The sequence below is a fragment of the Homarus americanus genome, unplaced genomic scaffold (assembly GCF_018991925.1).
Source record: "Homarus americanus isolate GMGI-L3 unplaced genomic scaffold, GMGI_Hamer_2.0 scaffold11022, whole genome shotgun sequence".
Taxonomy (NCBI): domain Eukaryota; kingdom Metazoa; phylum Arthropoda; class Malacostraca; order Decapoda; family Nephropidae; genus Homarus; species Homarus americanus.
The window spans coordinates 10,562,576-10,588,926 of NW_024737068.1; the positions used below are offsets into that span (position 1 = coordinate 10,562,576).

The window sequence follows — 26,351 nt, forward strand, 5'->3', positions numbered from 1 at the left end:
TTCACACGGAAACTGCTCCTTTCGGACTTCAGCTTAACAAGTCAATTTTGAATGATTTATAGTTTTGACGTTCATAATTTTCGTATATTTATTTCTTCTTAATTTTGCATTTGTTTCTCCGTTATGTGTAGCTGTAGTGTCCTAATTCCTCAGACTTACTGATTCCTAATCTTTCCTTCCGTCTGCTGCCTGTAATTTTACTCCTCGTGTTCCTACTGTAGATATATGAGACGAATATGGCTGTAATATGTAACTCTGTACTATTTACCATTATTGATTCAGGTCTCTGTATTATATGTTTTATAATCATACTCCCTTTTGTCACCGAGTGTTAGTTCAGGCTTTGGGCACATGCGCACTGTACGCGCATGCGCAGAGAGAGATACCCAGAGAGATTCCAAGACAGGACGCTGTTTACCCTTGTCTTAACTCCTTTTTTGTGTTTGTACCAGGAATAGAACTTACGGACTTGACATCAGAGTGTTTCCTTTACCCCTGAGTGCAAGGACCACCTGAGTATCATACACCTACCTCCCGTCTTTTCACTATTTTTTTTCATCTCCGCCATTCACACAAGTATTCCCAGTGACCCGAACATCTAGGTCCTCACCTCACCTTATACCCAGGACCAGTACCTCACCCCACCTTATACCCAGGACCAGTACCTCACCCCAGCCTTCAAACTCTCCCTACAATGAATTGGTTCCCCTCCTTTTTATATCTTACCTTTTCTACCTCTCCCTTGACCGGTGATGAGGCTATCCTCCACCTCCTGCCCACTGCCTCTCTGTTCCTTATTCAGCACAAAGTTTCACCAGATGTGAACACTAGTTATATTCTATATCAAGCCTTTTTCCAACCCCAGTAAGTAAAGGCGTGTTGCCCTACCCCCTGCCTCAACTCAAGCAGAGTCTGTCCTCTTTCACCTTGTTGTGCTCCTGCGTCACTAAGGTTACATTATCCCCTCACCCCGTAAGCCCAGCACCAGGAAGGATCTGCCTTGTACCTTCCACACCCCGTTACTGCTGGGGTTCTGTCCCGCACCCCAGCCTTAGCTCCACCCCCCGCGTGAGTGTTCAAGAAGGCAGAGGTGGATCATCCCAGATCATCTCTTGACATGGAATGTTCTTTCACCCTCAAGACGGGGTTGCCATCCTAGCCTCCCGCTCTTGCCAATATTCCGCATTATTTTCCTCACCGGCGGTCGTTACCATCACTATCCTAAGACTAAAGTTAAATAAGAATGAGAGTTAGAATACAAACACAGTTGCAACCAGTTATGTCCGTGCGTGTTGTGTGTAGAATAGAGATGGTTGGTGGTGTAGGCTGGGGAGGGTGGGTGAAGAAGCCGGCGTCACATTGTGTTGGCAAACCAGATAAAGAGGATCAGTTCCGCCTAGTCCATGTTGTTATTGGATTTCCCTTAACGACACCTCAATGGGCTTCGACGGGCCGAGCGAAGGCGCCTCCCTCTCTTCCTCCACCGCCTGGGTCCCTGGGGCCCTCCCAGCCTCTCTTGTCTCTCATGCTTTCTCTTGACTACTTTCTCCACTTAGTTATCTCACGCAGCTGTCTCTCTGGTTCTTCCTCAGTCTTCCTTGTTTTATGTAGTTGTCCCTGTTCTTATTTTGCACCCCCTCCTCTATCTTGTCTCCTGGTGCTGCGTTAAGCGCGTGTCCCGTGAGTATTAGTTCCGAAAGGGGAGTACTGCAGCGGTGTCTGTTTTCTTGCGTGTCCCAGCAATATCTCGGGCACTTTTTGAGGTAGGAAGCTGAAATTTGGATACAGTAGTTATGAAATGATTTGGCAAAAACATGATTTCTTTATTTTTTACATATATTGTACATAATGTACATGATATACAGTATATATTATGCCAATGGCGCGGCACAGTGGACGTACAGTGCCATTACAGGTACTTGTATGTAGCTCTTTCTTATTTCAGGCACCTGGTAGTTATCTAGCTAGAAATTGTTTCCTGTTTTAAATCTTTAATAATGCTTTCTGTTTCCACGTATCTGCCTGTTTAACTCCCTGTATACCTGTGTCTGTATACATATGTATGAACCAGCATGTCTGTATACATGTGTATGAACCAGCATGTCTGTATACCTATGTCTGAACTGTCCTGTCTGTACACCTGTGTCTGAAACAGTGTGTCTGTATAACTGTGTATGAACCAGTGTGTGTGTATACCTGTGTGTGTGTTTTCTTTGTCCATATAAGTGTGACTCTTTATCTGTTTCTGTATGATCACACACACACTCTTACTTGGTTCATCCTCTGCTCCTCAGAGTCAAACTTGTTCTCCTAATATTAAACACACACACACACACACACACACACACACACACACACACGCACACACACACACCGAAGAGCTAAAGACCTCTTTATTAGAATTGTGTTATGGAAAAGTGGGAGTCAACAAGAGAGGGAATGATTCTCGAGGCACTGATGTTTGATGGAGTGAAGTGAAAGTGTGGGAGTCGTGTTGTAACGGGGACGGGGCACGTCACTTGGTCGTGTACGGCGGGGTACGTCACTTGGTCATTTAGGGCGGGGTACGTCACTTGGTCATTTAGGGCGGGGTTCGTCACTTGGTCGTGTAGGGCGGGGTACGTCACTTGGTCATATAGGGTGGGATACGTCACTTGGTCGTGTGGGGCGGGGTACGTCACTTGGTCGTGTAGGGCGAGGTACGTGTCATTTAGGGCACGTCACTTGGTCGTGTGGTACGTCACTTGGTCATACGTCAGTGTGGGACGTCGTACGTTGGTCATTTAGGGCGGGTTCGTCACTTGGTCATATAGGGTGGGATACGTCACTTGGTCGTGTACGGCAGGGTACGTCACTTGGTCATTTAGGGGGGTTCGTCACTTGGTCGGGGATACGTCACTGGTACGGTCATTTAGGGCGGGTACGGGGTACGTCACTTGGTCATTTAGGGCGGGGTTCGTCACTTGGTCGTGTAGGGCGGGGTACGTCACTTGGTCATATAGGGTGGGATACGTCACTTGGTCGTGTAGGGCGGGGTACGTCACTTGGTCGTGTAGGGCGAGGTACGTCACTAGGTCATATAGGGTGGGGCCCGGGCCTCAGTAGGACAGGGGCCTGGAGAGTAAATGTTTGTGAGGAGGACAAGGACTACCCCGACCATCAGTTGTCACCTAGCCTTTGTGACTCACCAAGATCGTGAAATTGAACATGAAAAGCTCGTTCGTCTGCCCAGTGCGTCCCACGATACCAGCTATCATATAGTCTGCCTTTCTTTGTTGCTTCTGTGTCCCTTTCTTTTCAAGGTAGCTCGATCTGTGAAAATTTTTTGTAAAGCTCTGAGGTGGAAGTTACTGGGAGAGTGCGCGTAGTTCCCCCCTGACTTCAGTGATGGCTAAGAGCGTCGTGGATAAAGTATCGGTTTTCACCAAGCCGAGGAATGCCACCGCCATCACCGCCTCCCCATCATCTCAGTTACCGCGACACTCAAGTGGACAACCTCGCGTCAGTTTAAATTTCCCTGGGCCACAGGCTCAGCCACGGCCGCGCGCCCGTCAATAACAAACGACTGGCGAGGTGCGTACTCCCTCTCCCCTCTCCCCTTACCCTCCCTCTACGCCCTATATCCTAACGTTGCTAGGAACCCCAGAAGAGGTAAATTAATAAATAGACACAAATGTGATGATAATCATTTGGATGGGAATACCATGCTCAAGTCATCATCTGACATTCATAGAATTTTAAATCATAATATTATTAACAAGATAATAACTCCCAGGGGAAATACTGAGCGACTTACTTACGAGCTGAGGCCTTGTGGACACCTCGGTAGGCCGAGTTGGGGGATAATCACGAAATTACTTCGCCAACCCAAAACACAATCGAAAAATTACTTAGCTGCTCCTCAGACCTGCCGGAATGTTGGCCCCCAGGGAGCTGTCGGCTCGTTTTAATTACCTATCAAAGGACGACAAACTGTTGGCAATTCTTTTTCCTTAATAAAATTGATTTCGGTTACTCGCTCTCTTTCAGTGAAGGTATGCTATCATCGTCATGTGATTTTTCATTATTCAAAGGAAATTTAAAAATAAACTGTGCTGTGTAGAGTAGCAGAGAGATGACTTTCTGGTGGGAAGAAGGTAAACTGCGCTGGCTGTAGACAAGGCGGAACATCCCCGTGACGCCTCACTGAAAACATTAATTTCAATTGTCCCGTACCGCCCCCCCGACCCCTTGCTGCCTGAGCTACAATCAATCCTATTTTTCAGAGCCCCACGCACCTCTTTGGCCACCAAGAATTTTTAAACCGTCATTTCAGTCCTATCGTTGTAACAGTATAGAATTTATTGCAGTTAAGGTTAAACAATATAATCCTCGCTTGAGAGGAAAAGAAGCTTTTAAGTTTAAGTTTAAGAAACTGTGTACCTCTGGCAGATTGGGAAGTCGACAGATCAGCTTTGACAGGACAACACACAAAATGGCCGCGGCGGTCACCTAAGCCTACCTGGTGGGCCTCTTTAACCCCCCTCCCCCTCTAACTCCCTCTCGCTCGCACTGTTTTTCTTTACAAATTTCCGGTTTTGAGGTTTCAGGTTTTCATAGGTGTAACCGCGTCGTCAACTTAACTAAGAGAGTTTCTCTCTACTCGTTGTTGACAGAACACTATGTAAATCTTAACTGGACAAGTTAATATGACATACAACGTAATTTAGCAAGTACAGTGATCCTAAACAGCGTTACTGTATTAGTTTTCTTTTAAAAACTCTGTAATTATACTTTAAACATAAACCCAATGACATAAAGCCTCTTGGAGAGATCAAGGTTTAATAAATGCCTGATCATTAATAAAAATTATCCATCATGATTTGTACTGTACACCTCAAATACCACGAAAGATAATCCTGCTGTCCGATCATGAAATGCAATTTTCTTTTCTACATCCTGACGTTATTGCATATACCTGGAGGCTGAGACCCCCGCCACACCTCTAGGCTGAAACTCCTGGCACATCTGGAGGCTGAGACCCCCGGCACACCTGTAGGCTGAGACTCCCGGCACATCTGGAGGCTGGACCCCCGGCACACCTGGAGGCTGAGAGGCACATCTGAGGCTGAGACCCCGCCATATCTCTAGGCTGAGACTCTTGGCACATCTGGAGGCTGAGACCCCCGCCACACCTCTAGGCTGAAACTCCTGGCACATCTGGAGGCTGAGACCCCCGGCACACCTGTAGGCTGAGACTCCCGGCACATCTGGAGGCTGGACCCCCGGCACACCTGGAGGCTGAGACTCCGTCACACCTGTAGGTCACAACCTTCTCCTTTCTCGCTTGAAAGGCATGTAAAGTGGTCTGAGAGTCGACACACCTGCTTCTATCTTCACACCTCGAAGGGTATAATACACACACACACACACACACACACACACACACACACACACACACACACACACACACACCTGTAATTTAAGACAATGATACAATAACATCATCAAAAAGAATTACTCACAAGGCGTTCGTTTGACAACGAAAAAAAAAAGTTACTTGCCCAAACAAGCATACTGTATAAACACACTCAAAGAACACGCATACTTTACCTAGCCCTGACGGCAACACAATTATCACACTAAATGCTTCATATACTTGTCAAAACACACCAGAAGACGCCAATTTGATGCTAACAAATAAGGCGCATCACAACTGAGAACCCAGGATAAGAGGGACGGAGGCCGAGCAAGGTATTGTGGCGCCGGGAAAGGTAATTAACGAGACACCATTTGTGTTACCTGTACAGGTATAACTGCAGGTCCTTCCCACGGCAGCGACCCCTAGCTGGAGGAGAGATGGAAGGTGCGCCCTAAGGGACATCAAAGTGAGCCCAGTTTCCAAGGGGAATAGCCACCGCAGCCCCTTTCAGGTTACAACATAATATGGCGGATGACTTCTTTTTTATTTAATTTGGGGGACTTTTCCCTGATTTATGAAAAACTGTGACACCAGGATACAGCGCCAACATTCTTGACACCTGTAGGAAGCTCTTTTAGTTCTAAAAAAATTGAGACTGTTATTGGTAGTGCCCATTACAGGCCTGCCAGAGGTGGAGCACGTGACAACCTTGTTTTAGCTTCTCCCTGTCTGACGCATTTAGACACTAACACACACACACACACACACATTCTCTCTCTCTCTCTATGTTTCTTATATTTTTGTATTGAAAGCTTTTGTCAATCAAATGACCCACTCCCTGATTTCACCATATGTAACTTATCATCTCTGTTCATTGTATATTTTCAGCCTTCGGGTTGCCAAGTTATCTTAATAAACCGTTAATTATTATTATTATTACACACACACACATACACACACTGCAGGAAGTACTATCCAAGACATTTAATCTCCTCACAGACAGACAGTCCTTTTTACTGTCATTGTAGAGACCATTTTGTGTCTCTGGGTCGGCACCAGCGGCATAAACACTACCCAGTAATATTTATTCCCTGTTTCCGGGGCGTCGTAGTCTGAGGTATGCCGCCCCCGCTGCCTGTCTCCCGCCAGTCACACTCTGTATATCGTGGTGGACAAAACCTGCCACCAATGATAAACGTCCAGCAAGAGGAATCGTTTAAGTGATTTGATTTGTTTGTCTGTTTTCACCGCTTATTAGCATGAATAATACAACCAATTTTCTCGGACAATGGACGGGTAGGCGGGTGGTGGTTCTCTTAGGGTGGTAGGGGAGTAGGTAAGGTAAATGGGGGAGTGAACGAGAGAGCGTCAAATAGCGACACAATGGCAGGTATGGGGAGACAAACACAGGACCCGAACACCCCTCTCAAGAAACACACACACACACGCACACACGAACACACACGCACACACACACACACACACACACACACACACACACACACACACATACTAACTTGCTCGAACTAATTTACACCATCTGTGCAACAGAAGTCATTAATACAGACTGATATATGTAAGCACCACGATTTGTATATCAGTTAAGATTAATGTGCGGTCATCATAATTTATAACAAGAGGGATTCTACGTGAGGTCGGTGACAAACTCGTTCTTGCCACTGGCGGTACAACACTCAAGAGTGCGTGTCCGTGTAAAAGTCACTGCTGGGTTGTTAGAGGATCTCACTGTTGAGCCAGCGTTAACGGAGGTGTTGAAGGTTAACTGTGACTAAGGTGTCACTTCTGGAGTTGTTAGCTTTTTTTTAACGTAGATTAACATAATGTTTGGGTTAGCTGTGTAGTGCTGTGATTTAGTGAAGGTAAATTTGATGAGTTTCATTATCTTCGGAGTATGGAAAAGAGTTCCTCTGAGTGCAAAATCTTTAGAGCTGTGTACAGTTTAGGTTTAGGTTTAGGATAAGTTTAGGTTTAGGAGGGAGATAGGAAGGAACTGGTTCATAAATAGGGTGGTGGACAAGTGGAACAAGCTTAGCAACTTTGTAGTAAGTGCTGGAACGCTGGAAAGTTTTAAAAGGAGACTGGATAGATTCATGGATAATAGAGAGTGGTAGTAACTCTCGACAGGAGCTGCCATGCACAGGCCAACCGGCCTATTGCAGACTCCTTATTTTCTTATGTTCTTATGTACAGTGTTTTATCTTGTGTTAAGTTATACCAATATATCTGAGCTTCGTAAATAATCAGTTGACCTTTTCCCAGACGAAAACATATCGCAACAAATATAAACAAACTTACATCATTGTATGGGTAGTCTTATCAGATGTACAGTATTTCGTTTTCTACACAAACGTTTTTACATGATATTTGTGCAAGACCAGAACAACAGTACTCAAGTCTCCTACATTTAACAATAACAATTTAATTGATTTTCAAGGGATACTGATTTAGATAATGACTCGGGTTATTTGGTGTTCTTAAGTGAGAGGGTCAAGGAGAGTTACTGGGATGTCTTCAGGGGAAGTTCGTCATTTATATTCACCACATGAATGCAAATGATCAATTAAAAGTGAAAAATTAAAGAAACAATTCTCCTCAAAATTTACCATCACACATTCCACGAAGCTCCCCGTTGGGGAAACACAGTCATACCCCTTAAAGATTGTTGGGGGTACTCTGGCGAAGACCATCATAATTGGACCAAAGATGAGAGTCCCATGAGAGGTCTAGGAGGAAGGGTACAGCAGGGAGGATCCCCTGGGAGGGTTGTTGGGGCTACATCGGTACTTGACTTTAATAGGTCCCATAATGGATCGTCTACACACACCCGACACAACAGTATTTCCACCCGCTGACTCGTGAGAACCACACACTTTGACCAGAACCACACACTTTGACCAGAACCACACACTGTGACCAGAACCACACACTTTGACCAGAACCACACACTGTGTCCAGAACCACACACTGTGACCAGAACCACACACTGTGACCAGAACCACACACTGTGTCCAGAACCACACACTGTGACCAGAACCACACACTGTGTCCAGAACCACACACTTTGACCAGAACCACACACTGTGACCAGAACCACACACTTTGACCAGAACCACACACTGTGTCCAGAACCACACACTGTGTCCAGAACCACACACTGTGACCAGAACCACACACTGTGACCAGAACCACACACTGTGTCCAGAACCACACACTGTGACCAGAACCACACACTGTGTCCAGAACCACACACTTTGACCAGAACCACACACTGTGACCAGAACCACACACTTTGACCAGAACCACACACTGTGTCCAGAACCACACACTGTGTCCAGAACCACACACTGTGACCAGAATCACACACTGTGACCAGACCACACACTGTGACCAGAACCACACACTTTGACCAGAACCACACACTTTGACCAGAACCACACTGTGTCCAGAACCACACACTGTGACCAGAACCACATACTGTGACCAGAACCACACACTGTGTCCAGAACCACACACTGTGACCAGAACCATACACTGTGACCAGAACCACACACTGTGTCCAGAACCACACACTGTGTCCAGAACCACACACTGTGACCAGAACCACACACTGTGTCCAGAACCACACACTGTGACCAGAACCACACACTTTGACCAGAACCACACACTGTGTCCAGAACCACACACTGTGACCAGAACCACACACTGTGACCAGAACCACACACTGTGTCCAGAACCACACACTGTGACCAGAACCACACACTGTGACCAGAACCACACACTGTGTCCAGAACCACACACTTTGACCAGAACCACACACTGTGTCCAGAACCACACACTGTTACCAGAACCATACACTGTGACCAGAACCACACACTGTGTCCAGAACCACATACTGTGACCACCACACACTGTGACCAGAACCACATACTGTGACCAGAACCACATACAGTGACCAGAGCCATATACTGTGACCAGAACCACACACTGTGACCAGAACCACACTGTGACCAGAACCACATACTGTGACCAGAACCACAACCACACATACAGTGACCAGAGCCACATACTGTGACCAGAGCCACATGTAACCAGAACACACACTATGACCAGAACCACACACTGTGACCAGAACCACACACTGTGACCAGAGCCACACACTGTGTCCAGAACCACACACTGTGACCAGAACCACACACAGTGACCAGAACCACATACTGTGTCCAGAACCACATACTGTGACCAGAACCACATACCAGTGACCAGAGCCACATACTGTGACCAGAGCCACATAATGTAACCAGAACCACACACTATGCCCAGAACCACACACTGTGACCAGAACCACACACTGTGACCAGAACCACACACTGTGTCCAGAACCACACACTGTCACCAGAACCACACACTGTCACCAGAACCGCACACTGTGTCCAGAACCACATACTGTGACCAGAACCACATACTGTGACCAGAACCACATACAATGACCAGAGCCACATACTATGTCCAAAACCACATACTGTGACCAGAACCACATACTGTGACCAGAACCACATACTGTGACCAGAACCACATACTGTGACCAGAACCACATACTGTGACCAGAACCACACACTGTGACCAGAACCACACACTGTGACCAGAACCACATATAGTGACCAGCGCCACATACTTTGACCAGAGCCACATACTGTAACCAGAACCACACACTATGACCAGAACCACACACTGTGTCCAAAACTACATACTGTGACCGGAACCACACACTGTGAACAGAAAAACACACTGCCACCAGAACCACACATTGTGACCACAGCCACACCATGTGACCATAACCACATACTGTGACCAAAACCACACGCTATAACCAGAATCACACACTGTTACCGGAACCACACACTGTGACCAAAACCACACACTGTGGCCAAAACCACACACTGTGGCCAGAACCACATACTGTAACCAGAACCACATACTGTGACCAAAACCACACACTATGACCAGAACCACACACTGTGACCAGAACCACACACTGTGACCAGAACCACACACTGTGACCAGACCAGAACCACACACTGTGACCAGAACCACACACTGTGACCAGAACCACACACTGTGACCACAACCACACACTGTGACCAGAACCACACACTGTGACCAGAACCACACACTGTGACCAGAACCACACACTGTGACCAGAACCACACACTGTGACCAGAACCACACACTGTGACCAGAACCACACACTGTGAACTAAACCACAAACAATCCTCCATTAACGCTTTGTCCACAACCGATACTTCCCCACTCACTACAACCAACACCTCCCCACTCACTACAAGCAACACCTCCTCCTCACTACAACCGACACCTCCCCCTCTCACTACTACCAACACCTCCCCACTCACTACTACTATAAACACCTCCCTCACTCACTACAACCAGCAGCTCCCCACTCACTACAACCATCACCTCCCCACTCTACAACCAACACCTCCCCACTCACTACAAGCAACACCTCCTCACTCCTACTACCAACACCTCCCCCACTACTACCAACACCTCCCCCACTACCAACCCTCTCCCATTCACTACATCCAACACCTCCCCACTCACTACTACCAACACCTCCCCCACTCACTACTACACACCTCCCACTCACTACAACCAACACCACCCTCATACTACTACCAGCACCTCCCCACTCACTAATACCAACACCTCCCCACTCACTACTTCCAACACCTCCCCACTTACTACTACCAACACCTCCCTCCCCACTCACTACTACCAAAACCTCTCCCATTCACTACATCCAACACCTCCCCACTCACTACTACCACACCTCCCCCACTCACTACTACCAACACCTCCCACTACTACTACCAACACCTCCCTCTCCCTCCCCACTACTACCAACACCTCCGCCACTCACTACTATCAACACCTCCCCCACTCACTACTACCAACACCTCCCCCACTCACTACTACCAACACCTCCCCTCATTACTACAACACCTCCCCCACTCACTACAACCAACACCTCTCTCCCCCACTCCTACAACACCTCCCCCACTCACTACTACCAACACCTCCCCTCCTACTACCAACACCTCCCCCACTCACTACAACCAACACCTCTCTCCCCCACTCACTACTACAAACACCCCTCCACTCTTACCATAAACACCTCCGCCACTCACTACTACAAACACCTCCCCTCACTACCATCAACACCACCCCACTCACTACTACCAACACCTCCCCACTCACTACCATCAACACCACCCCACTCATACAACCAACACCTCCCTCACTCACTACTACCAACACCTCACCTCCACTATCAACACCTCCCCTCCCTATCAACACCTCCCTCCGCTATCACACCTCCCCTCTACTATCACCCTCCTCACTATCAACACCTCCCCTTCACTATCACCTCCTCCTCCACTATCAACACCTCCCTCCACTATCAACACCTCCCCTCCACTATCAACACCTCCCTCCACTATCAACACCTCCCCTCACTATCAACACCTCCCTCCACTATCAACACCTCCCCTCCATTACCAACACCTCCCCTACTCACTACAACCAACACCACCCCCCTCACTACAGACAATACCTTCCCACTCAGTACCACCAACACCACTCCTCCCTCTCCCCTCTACCATCAACACCTCCCCTCATTACCAACACCTCCTCCTCCTACCACTACACCTCCCCACTCACTACTACTACAAACACCTCCCCTCATTACTTCCTCACTCACTACCACCGACACCTCCCCTCACTACTACTACAAACACCTCCCCTCCATTACCAACACTTCCCTCCACTATAACCTCCCCCTACCATCAACTCCTTCACTATCAACACCTCCCCTCACTATCAACCCTCCCCTCCTCTATCAACACCTCCCCTCCATTACAGACACATCCCCTCTCACTACCACCGACACCTCCCACTCTGACTACAAACACCTCCCCTCCATTACCAACAAATACCCCTCAATATAAACACCTTCCCTCTACTATCAACACCTCCTTCACTATCAACACCTCCCCTCCACTATCAACCCCTGCCCTCCTCTATCAACCTCCCCTCCATTACTAGCACCTCCCCTCTCTACCACCTCCCCCACTCACTACCACCAACACCTCCCCCACTCACTACTACTAAAACACCTCCCCTCCATTATCAACACCTCCCACGTCACTATCAACACCTCCCCGCCAATGTCAACACCTCCTCCTCCATTATCAACATCCCGCTACTATCAACACCTCCTCCATTATCAACACCTCCCGTACTCAATACCTTCCACGTCACTTTCAACACCTCCCTCCACTATCAACCCCTCCCCTGCTCTATCAACACCTCCCCTCCATTTCAACACCTTCCACGTCATTATCGACACCTCCCCTTCACTATCAACACCTCCTCCTCACTATCAACCTCCCCCCTGCTCTATCAACACCTACCCCTCCATTTTAACACCTTCCACATTATCGACACCTCCCCTCCATTTCAACACCTCCCGTCACTATTAACCCTTCCCCTCCACTATAAACACCTCCCTCACTATCCACTATCAACACCTCCCCCTCCACTTCATCTATCTTATCCATGCTAGGGTAACCATTTGTTCATACAGTTACAAGGGAGGGAACGGCGGCCGAGTAGATACATTTCTCGCCTCCTATCCTTTGGGTCACTGGTTCGCGCCTCGCACTCATTGTAAGTACAAAAACGTATGAATGAGCAGCTAGATCTCTGTTGTGGAAGTGAAGGCGGTCGGTCGCAGGCCGTCATACCTTCAGTATATGATCCCAAGCATATTAATGTATTTTTATTGGCCATGAACGACGTGTTGTGGTGTAGAATGAGCTCTAAGATGTAGTGAATGGTTGTGTTATACTGTAAGAAACACTGGAATATTACTACTAAGAGACCCGTTTTTATTTTTATCATCATTACATCATCATTAATAATAATAATAATAATAATAATAATAATAATAATAATAATAATAATAATAATAATAATAATAATAATAATAATAATAATAATAATAATAATAATAATAATAATAATAATAATAATATTATTATTATTATTATTATTATTCACTTAGTATCTCCCTATTCACACAACACAGGCGGGTTAGACAAGAAGCGTCACTGACACAACTAAAGTAGATTCCTGTCAAAATCAATTTAATGGTCGCGGTCACCCTCTATCGTCGTTTACACCTCCAGTACCGCCCCTCCACAACCAGGTCACCCCCTGGTCACTTTGGGTCATTGGAGGCTCGTTAGCTCGTTATCGGTGTTGCCAACGAACGAGTTCTCGTAAGAATTGAGAGTTCCGCGAGATTTTGGCTAACCACAACGACCAACTTATCTTGAAATACAATGGGATTCAATTCTTTTCTTTTCTGTTAGTATATCTTAGGTGTGTAAGGAGGCAACCCAAGAAGTACTAAGAAGGTGGCAACTAAGGGAGGGGTAAGAAAAAAAAGAAGAGGTAATTGATGGTTAGGCAGATGGTAATTTGGGGTAGAAAGATAGTGTGTGGTGTGTGGGGTAGCGGGAGTGTGAGGGACGGCCAGGGAACAGTGTGGCCATGTCACTTACACAGCGGGAGGTGTAGCGTCCTCCTGGGTATGGGACAGTCACCCTCGCCACACTCTTGACTGGACAAAAGACCTAGTCACCCTCGCTTCACTCTTGACTGGACAAAAGACCCGGTCACCCTCGCCACACAGTAGATTGGATAAAATACCTAGTCACCCTCGCCACACAGTAGATTGGATAAAATACCTAGTCACCCTAGCCACACTCTTGACTGGACAAAAGACCCGGTCACCCTCGCCACACAGTAGATTGAACAAATGATCCAATCATCTCCGCAACACTTTTGACTGGACAAAAAATCCAGTTACCGTCGCCACACACTAGACTGGACATATAGCCAGTTCCCCCCCCCACACAGTATACTATATGCACACCCTAATACGGTATTCACCGGACTACTCTACGCTGTTCAGGTTGTGAACGACGTGATGGCAGACGCCCTCTGCTGATAAAGACAGAGGGAGGCACTGAGGAAGAAGCACCTGGCTCAGAGTTGACATTTGATCAGGAGGTGATAAATGGGAGAAAGGGATAGGTGGACGTGAGAGTAGACAGTAGGGACAGCAGCAGCAGACTAAGAAAGGGAGAGGTGGGCGTGAGAGTAGACAGGAGGGAGAGGTGGGCGTAAGAGTAAACAGTAGGAACAGCAGCAGCAGACAGAGAAAGGGAGAGGTGGGCATGAGAGTAGACAGGAGGGAGAGGTGAGTCGTAAAAATAGACAGAAGGGAGAGGGGGCGTGAGAGTAGACAGCAGCAGCAGACCAAAAAAGGGGAGAGGTGGGCATGAGAGTAGACAGAAGAGAGAGGTGGGCGTGAGAGTAGACATAAGGGAGAGGTGGGCGTGAGAGTAGACATAAGGGAGAGGTGGGTGTGAGAGTAGACATAAGGGAGAGGTGGGCGTGAGAGTAGACGGAATGGAGAGCAGCAGACGATAACAACAAGTAAGAATGTCACCTTGTGGTCAGTGATTTCACCATGTTAGGGGCCATGTGTACCGTACGTTAGTTAAGAGTATGTGGTCGTGCACACTCGCTTTTGTTTGTAAGTAAACTTGAAATCATGGCCTGGTTTACATGTAAAACCGTATTATTAAATATCTCATGAATAGTGTCTCCTCACCTTGGTAACCTTCGTTGTCGCCACCAGCTGTTATAATACTTCCACGGAGAGAGAGAAGGATGTCATTGATGAGAGGAATCCGGGGCCAGGAAGGGAAGAAGGAAGAGGAGGGAGGAGTCAGAAGAGAAAGTGGGCGGAGGAGTTACGGAGAAGCAGTATAAGTGATGGAGTCAGGAGGTAGGTGGGTGGAAGGGAGGAGGAGTCAGGGGGAGTTAGAATGGGGAGGAAGATAAGGAGGAGGAGTCAGGAAGATGAGAAGGAAAGGAGGAGGGCGGGACACAAGCCGAGGTGACAGGTGGTAATCACGGGTCAGTGGCGGGTTACTCTATATGTTACTAATCACTACACACAATAAACATTAGCTTAATTAATATTCCGCTGTTGTACTGTGAAGGGTGTGGCTGAGGAGGGTATGGCCGGGAAGGTGTAGCTGAGAAGGGTGTGTCCAGGAAAGATTGCCAAAGGAGGATGTGAACGGGAAGGATTGGCTAAGGAGGAAGTGATCAGGGGAAGGTGTGGCTGAGGAGGATGTGATAAGGGGAAGGTGTGGCTGAGGAGGATGTGATCAGGGGAAGGTGTGGCTGAGGAGGATGTGATCAGGGGAAGGTGTGGCTGAGGAGGATGTGATCAGAAGGTGTGGCTGAGATGTGTTCAGGGAACGTGTGGCTGAGGAGGATCTGATCAGGAAGGTGTGGCTGAGGATGTAGTCAGTGGAGAGGTGTAACTGAGATGTGAACAGAAGGTGTGGCTGAGAAAGAGATGTGAACAGGAGATAATTGTGGCTAGGAAGAGATGTGAACTGGAGATGAATGGCTAAAAGGACATCATGAAGATGGATGGTGTGGCTGAGGAGAGATATGTGAAAGAGATGGTGTGTGGTTGAGAGGATGGGGATGGTGTGATTTGAAGATGTGAACAGGATGGGTGTGGCTGAGAGATGTGTGATCAGGGAAGGTATGGCTGAGGAGGATGTGACCAGAGAAGGTGTGACTGAGGAGGATGTGAACAGGAGATGGTGTGGCTAAGAAGGAAGTGAACAGGGATGGTGTGGCTGAGGAGGATGTAAACAGGGGATGATGTGGTTGAGGAGAATGGGGATGGTGTGGTTGCGGAGGATGTGCACAGAGGATGATGTGGCTGAGGAGGATGTGAACAGGGATGGTGTGGTTGAGGAAGATGTGAACAGAGGATGGTGTGGCTGAGGAGGATGTGAACAGAGGATGGTGTGGCTGAGGAGGATGTGAATAGGGGTGGGTGTGGCTAAGGAGGATGTGAACATGGGATGGGGGAACTAAAGATGAAGATAATGAAAATGATGTATATTGTTAAAGATGACGAGGATGTGATAATGTTGATACCCTACTGGTCATTAATGTTACAGTAGTGCCATAATAGTGTTACAGTAGTGCCATAATAGTGTTACAGTAGTGCCATAATAGTGTTACAATAGTGCCATAATAGTGTTACAGTAGTGCCATAATAGTGTTACAGTAGTGCCATAATAGTGTTACAGTAGTGCCATAATAGTGTTACAATAGTGCCATAATAGTGTTACAGTAGTGCCATAATAGTGTTACAGTAGTGCCATAATAGTGATACAATAGTGCCATAATAGTGTTACAGTAGTGCCATAATAGTGTTACAATGGTGCTATAATAGTGATACAATAGTGCCATAATAGTGTTACAATAGTGCCATAATAGTGTTACAAGTGCCATAATAGTGTTACAATAGTGCATAATAGTGTTATATTAGTGCCATAATAGTGTTACAATAGTGCCATAATAGTGTTACAATAGTGCCATAATAGTGTTACAATAGTGCCATAATAGTGTTACAATAGTGCCATAATAGTGTTACAATAGTGCCATAATAGTGTTACAATGGTGCCATAATAGTGTTATAGTAGTGCCATAATAGTGTTACAATAGTGCCATAATAGTGTTACAATAGTGCCATAATAGTGTTACAATAGTGCCATAATAGTGTTGCAATAGTGTTATAATAGTGTTACAGTATTGCCATAATATTGTTACAATAGTGCCATAATAGTGTTACAATAGTGCCATAATTGTGTTGCAATAGTGCCATAGTAGTGTTATAGTACTGACATAATAGTGTTACAATAGTGCCATAATAGTTTTACAATAGCACAATAATTGTATTACAGCAGAGCTACACACATACAACAATATTACTGCAATATTACCAAAGTAGTACACTAGTATTTAACTTATACACCAGTGATACAACAATAGGGTTACAAGAAAAAACATAAAAAAATCAATAGAATTACACGATCATCTCAACAGTACAATACTGCACATCAGTAGTACAACTAATGTTGCATTAGAGTTATTATACCTATTGTTACAATAGGTATAATAATATTACGATAACATTACAATATTACATACTGATATTAATACTTGATCCCATATCTGCATAGCACTAGGAGGTAGCGTGGCCGGCACTGGACTTTACCGTCTTCACTTCCCCAACTTATGAAGATATGGATCTATTTACAATTGTATGGAGTGGGAGTGCCCTGAGAGCGAACAAATGACGCTAATCATGGAAAGGATGCAATATATCCACTCACCCGCTTTAGCCCTAGTGTTACAATAGCAATATAATGAAACTAAAATTTTATCTCTTACATTATAACATTGTTTCTGTGGTTGTACGAACAAAGGCTTTTCATTCCTTTAATGGCCAGTCACACACTTCTTTACCACTCTTTTTTCTACCTCTGTTTCTAGTGACATACGCTAATGAAATCCATCCCATCATTCTCCTTCAATTCAATTCCAGTCGCGACTCACATCATTCTTATCATACTTCTCCTATTCATTGTAAGCTACATTCAGTCGAACTTCTTCATCATGAAAGTACCCCACTTCTCTTCCTTCTCCTTTAATGAATTTCCTATCCCTTTTCGTTTCCCCTTCCACATGCAATTTATAACTCTGTAAAAATGAGGTATACACTCATGTCTCATGACACAGCTAAATTATTGAGTGTGTTCTAAGAAGTCCCAGCTTGAGTATAAGTCTCATATATCGTCCTTCAGAAGGCACACTGCCAGGTCTACCTCACTTCATTCACAACAGTTAAAACACGCTCTCTTAACACCTGTACGTAGAAGTAACTTAACAAAGACCAATAAGTTTAAACGTTTATTTTTAATCGCCCCACTTGTCGTAGATCATGGGTCATGGGTCACATACCGTTAAATTGGCTGAACGTTTAACGTGGTTGGAAATCGTCGTAAAATTGCAAAGTTATAATTGTAATTTCGTCTCTGGTAGAGGCACACGAAAGTGGAAACGTAAAAGACAAGATGTAGGGACTGGCGCGTAATAACATGTTTTAATTAAGTACATATTAAGATACGCATATAAGCATTGCAAATAACTTTAATGACAAAGAGAGAACTTGAGTGAATCATATAGAAAAGTGCAGGGTCGAAGTAGGAGAGGGGGAGGGGGTAGGTAGGAAGGTGGTCGTGCAGGTCTATCGTTTAGCACAGCGGCGGGTGGGGTCGATGGGAAGGCAGTGTTGCGGGTGGAGTTATGCACAAAGGCAAGGCACGAGGCAGCTAGAGAACGGGGTCAAAATATTTACCGTGGCGAGTCTGTGGTATTGTTGACACTGGTAGCCCGCCGCCCCTCCGTCTTCACCGCCTGGGAGGTCCCCGCCTCACACACCCAGCTGGGGGCACCCCGAGTCACCTCCTGTAGGATGTCTACTGAGTATGGAAAGTTCTCAAGATTCGTATCAAGTTGAGGTGGCCGTGAAGGGTCCCTGTGGGACAACTTGCGGCTCGCCTGGTGGTAAAGAGACGCAGATAACAATAAAACTTGTCGAGGTTGAGCTGTAGAAGGTTAGGAGTTGAATAACGTGAAGGATTATAAATCAGAAGTGGCAAAAATTGGTCACTGACGGGTTGGAAATAATTCTAATTTTATATTTTTACATCATCATCATCATCATCATCATCAATCATCATCATTATTATTATTAATAATGGTCACCTGATATAAGGTTAGTGTTAGTAATCACCTGATATAAGGTCAGTGTTAATGATCACCTAATATAAGGTCAATATATATATATATATATATATATATATATATATATATATATATATATATATATATATATATATATATATATATATATATATATATATATATATATATATATATATATACTCAGTCTTGTGCGGTGAATTATGGCGAGGGTAAAGATTGGACAGCATCTTTATCCTCCCCATCGATGAAATACTGCAATGGATATATTCCCCTCAGCATACTCTAATACTCATTGCAGATTCTGTCTTCCTTGACAGCTTCTATTCCGTAAGGTAAATCGCTGATTTTACGCCCTGTCTGTTCTGGAGATCAGTTGGCAGGTTCACCTTGAAATATGGTCCAAGACGCCAAAATAGATTGTGAGTGTTGCCGAGGAAGGCTGTACGAGAGAGGACCACCCTCCTGTGATATTTCCGCTGGGTCCGGTAATACGAGTGCGGAAGGATAATTATTTGACGCGAGGTGAGTGATGGCTGCCGACTCGTGCAGGTTTCGACCCTCAATTGGCTCCCGGACCTACCCGAGGCCTCCCGCCTCACTCCTTCATTACACCCCGCTAAGGACAACGCACATTCGTTTGCCAGATGGATTGTCTGCACTTTTTAACCCCCAGTACTTAGGATCCAGGAAATTAATCAGTATCAGATTACGACGGATAACTGGCATTAGTAATCGTCGGGACAAAGTGTTTAAGTGTGTGTCTGAACACGGGGCTATCTACTACACAGATAAACAAGGCCGATCAACATGTGTACTTCTTATCCTCCCTCACAAATGCGTAGTTAACGATGCCACCTTCTGTTTGGAAATGTAGGCAGTGCCGAGGCCAAGAAACGTATGAGATTACAATGGTCCTTTGACTAAACTTTATCACTTAATGTTTACTTTGGCGAAAATACTAAATAGTAATGGTGAGTGTGGCAGACGTCCAAGATCAAGAGGGTTTTTGTGCTGCTCGCCATGTTAACGAGGAGTAGTGACGATGTTTTAGTGAGCAACAGCTCAGGGGTGGACATTTAAAGCTGTTGCCAATATAATAAGAAAATTAATCACTGTGTCGCCACTGCTGCTAATCCTCTCTTAATAACATTAATTCAAAGTCTGCTTTATGTGGTAAATTAAGAGTTAAAACTGAGTGTTTTTATCATTACTTACTGTACATTAAGTGATTTGTGTTGTCTCTTAACAGATTACTAGACAGAATTTGAGTGTAGTGCTACGTTTACATAAAAGTTATATTTTATTGAATGAATATTGTGAGTAAATATTGGACAAAAGTTAGATAACTATCAGTGACGGAGCCGTTTAATGATAAAATCTTGGTTCCAATACGATAGATTTAAAGGTAAATGTAAGGGTCCACCTTAGCTAGCATCCGTCAAGATAAGAGAAGTGTTAGCGTAAATCTGGCCGTTAGTGTTGGCAAGCAACTAACGTGTGGTGTCCCCCGCAGCGGTGTAAGGAGAAGCTCAACACGTTGGCCATCAGCGTCATGAACCAGTGGCCGGGCGTTAAGGTGCGCGTCACCGAGGGCTGGGACGAGGAGCTCCACCACGCCCCACACAGTCTGCACTACGAAGGACGCGCTGTCGACATCACCACCTCCGATAAGGTCAGTGGTAATAGTGATAAGGTGTTGACAGTAACCTGGGATAAGTTTAGGGTTAGTAGTCACCTGAGATAAGGACAGCGTTAGTGGTCACCTGAGATAAGGTCAGTGTTAGTGGTCACCTGATATAAGGTCAATGTTAATGGTCACCTCAGATAAGATCATTGTTAGTAGTCACCTGATAGAAGGTCAGTGTTAATGGTCACCTGATATAAGGTCAGTGTTATGGTCACCTGATATAAGTTCAGTGTTATGGTCACCTGATATAAGGTCAGTGTCATGGTCACCTGATATAAGGTCAGTGTTAATGGTCACCTGATATAAGGTCAGTGTTAGTAATCACCTGATATAAGGTCAGTGTTAATGGTCACCTGATATAAGGTCAGTGTTATGGTCACCTGATATAAGTTCAGTGTTATGGTCACCTGATATAAGGTCAGTGTTATGGTCACCTGATATAAGGTCAGTGTTAATGGTCACCTGGTATAAGGTCAGTGTTAATGGTCACCTGATATAAGTTCAGTGTTATGGTCACCTGATATAAGGTCAGTGTCATGGTCACCTGATATAAGGTCAGTGTTAATGGTCACCTGATATAAGGTCAGTGTTAGTAATCACCTGATATAAGGTCAGTGTTAATGGTCACCTGATATAAGGTCAGTGTTATGGTCACCTGATATAAGTTCAGTGTTATGGTCACCTGATATAAGGTCAGTGTTATGGTCACCTGATATAAGGTCAGTGTTAATGGTCACCTGATATAAGGTCAGTGTTAATGGTCACCTGATATAAGGTCAGTGTTAATGGTCACCTGATATAAGGTTAGTGTTAATGGTCACCTGATATAAGGTCAGTGTTATGGTCCCCTGATATAAGGTCACTGTTAGTAATCACCTGATATAAGGTCAGTGTTAATGGTCACCTGATATAAGATCAATGTTAGTAATCATCTGATATAAGGTCAGTGTTAGTAATCACCTAATATAAGGTCAGTGTTATGGTCACCTGATATAAGGTCAGTGTTAGTTATCACCTGATATAAGGTCAGTGTTAATGGTCACCTGATATAAGGTCAGTGTTAGTAATCACCTGATATAAGGTCAGTGTTATGGTCACCTGATATAAGGTCAGTGTTAGTAATCACCTGATATAAGGTCAGTGTTGTGGTCACCTGATATAAGGTCAGTGTTATGGTCACCTGATATAAGGTCAGTGTTAATGGTCGCCTGATATAAGGTCAGTGTTAATGGTCGCCTGATATAAGGTCAATGTTAATGGTCACCTGAGGTAAGTTTATTATGGTTACCATTTCATTAAAACAATTTATCTTTGCTTTAAATATAATTTTGTTTTTTTTGTTTTTGTTGTTGTTGTTGTTGTTGTTGTTGTTGTTCTTCTTCTTCTTCTTCTTCTTCTTCTTCTTCTTCTCTTCTTCTTCTTCTTCTTCTTTTTCTTCTTCTTCTTCTTCTTCTTCTTCTTCTTATTATTATTATTATTATTATTATTATTATTATTATTATTATTATTATTATTATTATTATTATTATTATTATTACATTATTTGGCTTTCAGTATGGTTGAAATACCTTTAAAATAAATAAAAATGAAAATATTAGTAAATAGATACTTTAAGAAATTTGAATAACAATACAAACAGTCTATCGGCAGTTCCTTGATGGTTGTGCTTACGTTTATTTTAACCATTTTTTCATCGTACTCTATAATACAGGTTAAGACTTGGTATACCAAACACTGCCCTACTTCATCACAATTTACTATTCAAACAATACTCATCCACAGTAGCCCGCTAAAAGAGAATGAACGAGAGCCATAAGCTGAGTGTAAACACACGCTTCAAGTCAAAAGAACCAAGGTGAAAAATTTAGAGCAAATAGACTCTCGAAGGCCAAGGGCCGAAGGTTAAGACACAAGTCAATAGACTCAATTGTTCATTCATCAGGACTCTACTGTGTTGGGAATCGTCAAGTAAGTGAACTCACACAGGGAACAGTTGGTATCATCACAGGAGTGTATTATGCGTTTTGTTTGTGAGTTCAAAGTGGTGGAAGACATAGTGCTAAAGGCGTTTGACCACATGAACTTCATCCTGAGAAAAAATGTGGGTAAAAATACAGTACTGCACCACAATGCTATTAAGTGCTTTCACGATACACTTCTGTAGTGAGGGCGTCTGGCCACATATAGTACACTTCAGTGCTGGAGGCCAATGACTTTACACTTCACTGGGGACTCTAGTCTGGATACTTATCAATTAACAGTCGAGAAAAGTGAGACAAATGTTATTTTCAAATTTATATATTAAATTGCACGAAACGAACCAAAATACCATTGGTAGATAACATTAGCTGCTCTTCAAGAACGGTGCTTTGTGATAAAATTTACATGAAAAGTATCTTTTGCTTACATAAACTCACTCAACGAAGATGAGAAAGCAATCATCTCTAGCCAAAACACTCAAAGAAAATTCTTAAACTTTGTCAATAGTACAATTAAACCGCACAAAAAATACAACAAAAGTGGTTAGAGCCGCCCAGGAGCTCTACAGAGCAGTCGTCAAGTGAAGTCCACTTGAGGAAGGCAGGAGTCCCTGACCCACAGTGAGGCATCCTCGCCACATGTCTTTAGAAGGATGACTTGCATCTTGTGATGATTTGCAATACTTTCATGGTTTCTGAAATGCTAGCGAAGTAGTGAAGCACTCATTACATGTACCACACCGTCTTTTTGCTAATCGTAAGGATAATGAGATTCTGGAGTGAACTTTAGAAGCATTAAAACTTCATGGTCGATGCAGTGTGAGTAATAAACGGGAACAATTTGGAGACTGTACATTGTACAACTACATGGCTGCTGATGTGCCAATAACCTACTGGAATAAATTCTAGTAACACTGAACAAGTACTCCGTATGCCATTACCTTTAGATGGTGTAGATGGTGTTAAACAGCGTAGATGGTGTTAAATCTGAGTGGGGCCGTGTAACCAGTGGGGTTCCCCAGGGGTCAGTATTAGGCCCACTCTTGTTCATAATCTACATAAACGATCTAGATACTGGGATCAACAGTGGCATAAGCAAGTTTGCGGATGACACCAAAATAGGGCGGCAGATTAATTCAGGGCAGGATGCAAATGCATTACAGGAGGATCTAAATAAACTGCAGGGGTGGTCTGAAAAATGGCAAATGAAATTCAACACCAGCAAGTGCAGCGTACTTAATATTGGAAGAACAAATACTGACAATGTATACAGCCTTAACAACATCAACCTAGGGAAGTCGACTTGTGAAAGAGACCTAGGGGTACTTGTAAGCCCGGACCTACGGCCTAGAAAACAGTGCGTTAATGTTCGAAATAAGGCAAACAGAGTATTGGGTTTTATATCTAGAAGTGTAAGTAACAAGAGTGCAGAGGTCTTATTGCAACTATATCTTGCGCTAGTCAGGCCGCACCTCGATTATGCGGTTCAGTTCTGGTGCCCCTATTATAGAATGGGTATAAATTCACTAGAGTCGGTGCAGCGAAGAATAACAAAAATGATTCCGGGACTTAGGAACCTTCCATATCAGGATAGGTTAAAGAAACTTAACTTGCACTCCCTAGAAAGACGAAGAGTGCGGGGAGATATGATAGAAGTGTTTAAGTGGGTGAAAGGAATCAATAAAGGGGATATAGATAAAGTTCTTATAATATCCGAGCAGGATAGGACTCGGAGCAACGGATTCAAGTTGGATAAGTTTAGGTTTAGGAGGGAGATAGGAAGAAACTGGTTCACAAATAGGGTGGTGGACGAGTGGAACAAGCTTAGCAACTTTGTAGTAAGTGCGGGAACTCTGGAAAGTTTCAAAAGGAGGCTAGATAGATTCATGGATTATAGAGAGTGGTAGTAACTCTCGACAGGAGCTGCCATGCACAGGCCAACTGGCCTATTGCAGACTCCTTATTTTCTTATGTTCTTATGTTCTTATGTTCTTATGTTTTAATATACCGTACTTTCAAAATAACAGAAAAGGTTATTAGTTATTTGAAATGGCACTTATGTGGAACGCACATCATGAGCATTACAAAGCATATTATCCTTAAAGGTTCCACAACAAGTATTTTATGTTAATATTCCAGAGTAATCGTTATGGGCGCTGTAGCTACTTCATACGTGCTGGAATGTTAAAAAAAAAATAACCATCACCAGAGGCATTACAGCAGCTTCACGCTGGCTAGCATGCCAGTAACACACCAGAACAATAATTAGAGGCGGTATAATACTATGCTGACTGGAATAACAAGATACTGGAAGAATGGTAACGAGGACCACACAACACCGACACAGTGCTGCATCCTCACTGTTTGTTTATAATACAAAAAGTAAAGATGATTTCGTGCACCGTTATGTTTACTTGGTCCCTCGTGGAACACAGGTGGAACATAGGTGGAACAACAATTAGAAGGCTGATTGTAAGACAAAGAAAGGAAGTAATGATTAATGAGCATGAGTTGACGAAATCCCCTGGATGAGGTGATAAACTCACTGTTAGTCGTGTTAGTTAGCGATGAAACATTTATCTTGTGATGACACGGCCATTGTTACACGATATCAACACTAGGTAGTTGGAGTCGTGTCCGGCTCCGCCACAATGGCCTCGCTAACCGTCGAGTCATACCCAAGAATATTATGACCACTGTAATTTCCTTTCATGCTCTCCTTCGTCTGTGTCTTATCGCGTTATAGTTACTGTGGATTGTCAGGGAGGAATTGATGTGCCTCAAACTAAGTCTCCTTAACTCATTCACCAAAAACCTTCCCCGGTTTAGCACCCAACACCCATCTTCTTCCTTTGTCGACAAAGCTTCATCAGGTCTCGCTTTCCAGCTCACTCACCAGGACCAGTCACTAACCTTATTCACCAGGAATAGTTACCTCATCTTATTCACCAGGACTAGTCTCCTCAGCTTATTCATCAGGACTAGTCACTCAACTCATTCACCAGGACTCGTCATCTAATTCATCTACCAAAATCACCATCCAACTAGATATATCTTATCTTCAAACACAAACACAGGTAATATCGTCATGTCACCTACCATCATCCCACACACCACCATTCACTACCATCATCCCATATACTGTACCACCATTCACTACCATTTGGTGACACTCGGAATCGAGTAGGACGATCATCCAGCTATGATACAATGATATGAATTATTAAATATGTCATTATCATTGTTGAGCTCTGAGGTGACTCGAGGGGTCAACACGGGATCGGCAGGGCCGTCCACAAATGTTGCACGTGTGGAGGGCTACATCTAGTGCGGGAGGGGCGGTAGCAGTGTCTTTCTGGCACTGGCACTTGTCTTCCTCGGTATGCAGTCTGGCTTTAACTCGAAAGAATTGACACCTACTCGTGTGGTGCTCCTCCAAGCGTTAAAGTGTGGAGTGATTGTCTCC

General features: G+C 44.5%; 1 protein-coding gene across 1 annotated transcript in view; it reads left to right on the forward strand.

Annotated features, from left to right (window-relative positions):
- Nucleotides 1–20,711: 20,711 nt before the first annotated feature.
- LOC121872946 (indian hedgehog protein-like) overlaps nt 20,712–26,351 on the forward strand; it is a 30,683-nt gene continuing 25,043 nt past the window's right edge. Inside the window, exon 1 of the mRNA XM_042376085.1 lies at nt 20,712–20,891. Within this exon, the coding sequence (XP_042232019.1) occupies nt 20,772–20,891 (120 nt within the window). The 5' untranslated portion in view covers nt 20,712–20,771. The remainder of the gene's footprint in view (nt 20,892–26,351) is intronic.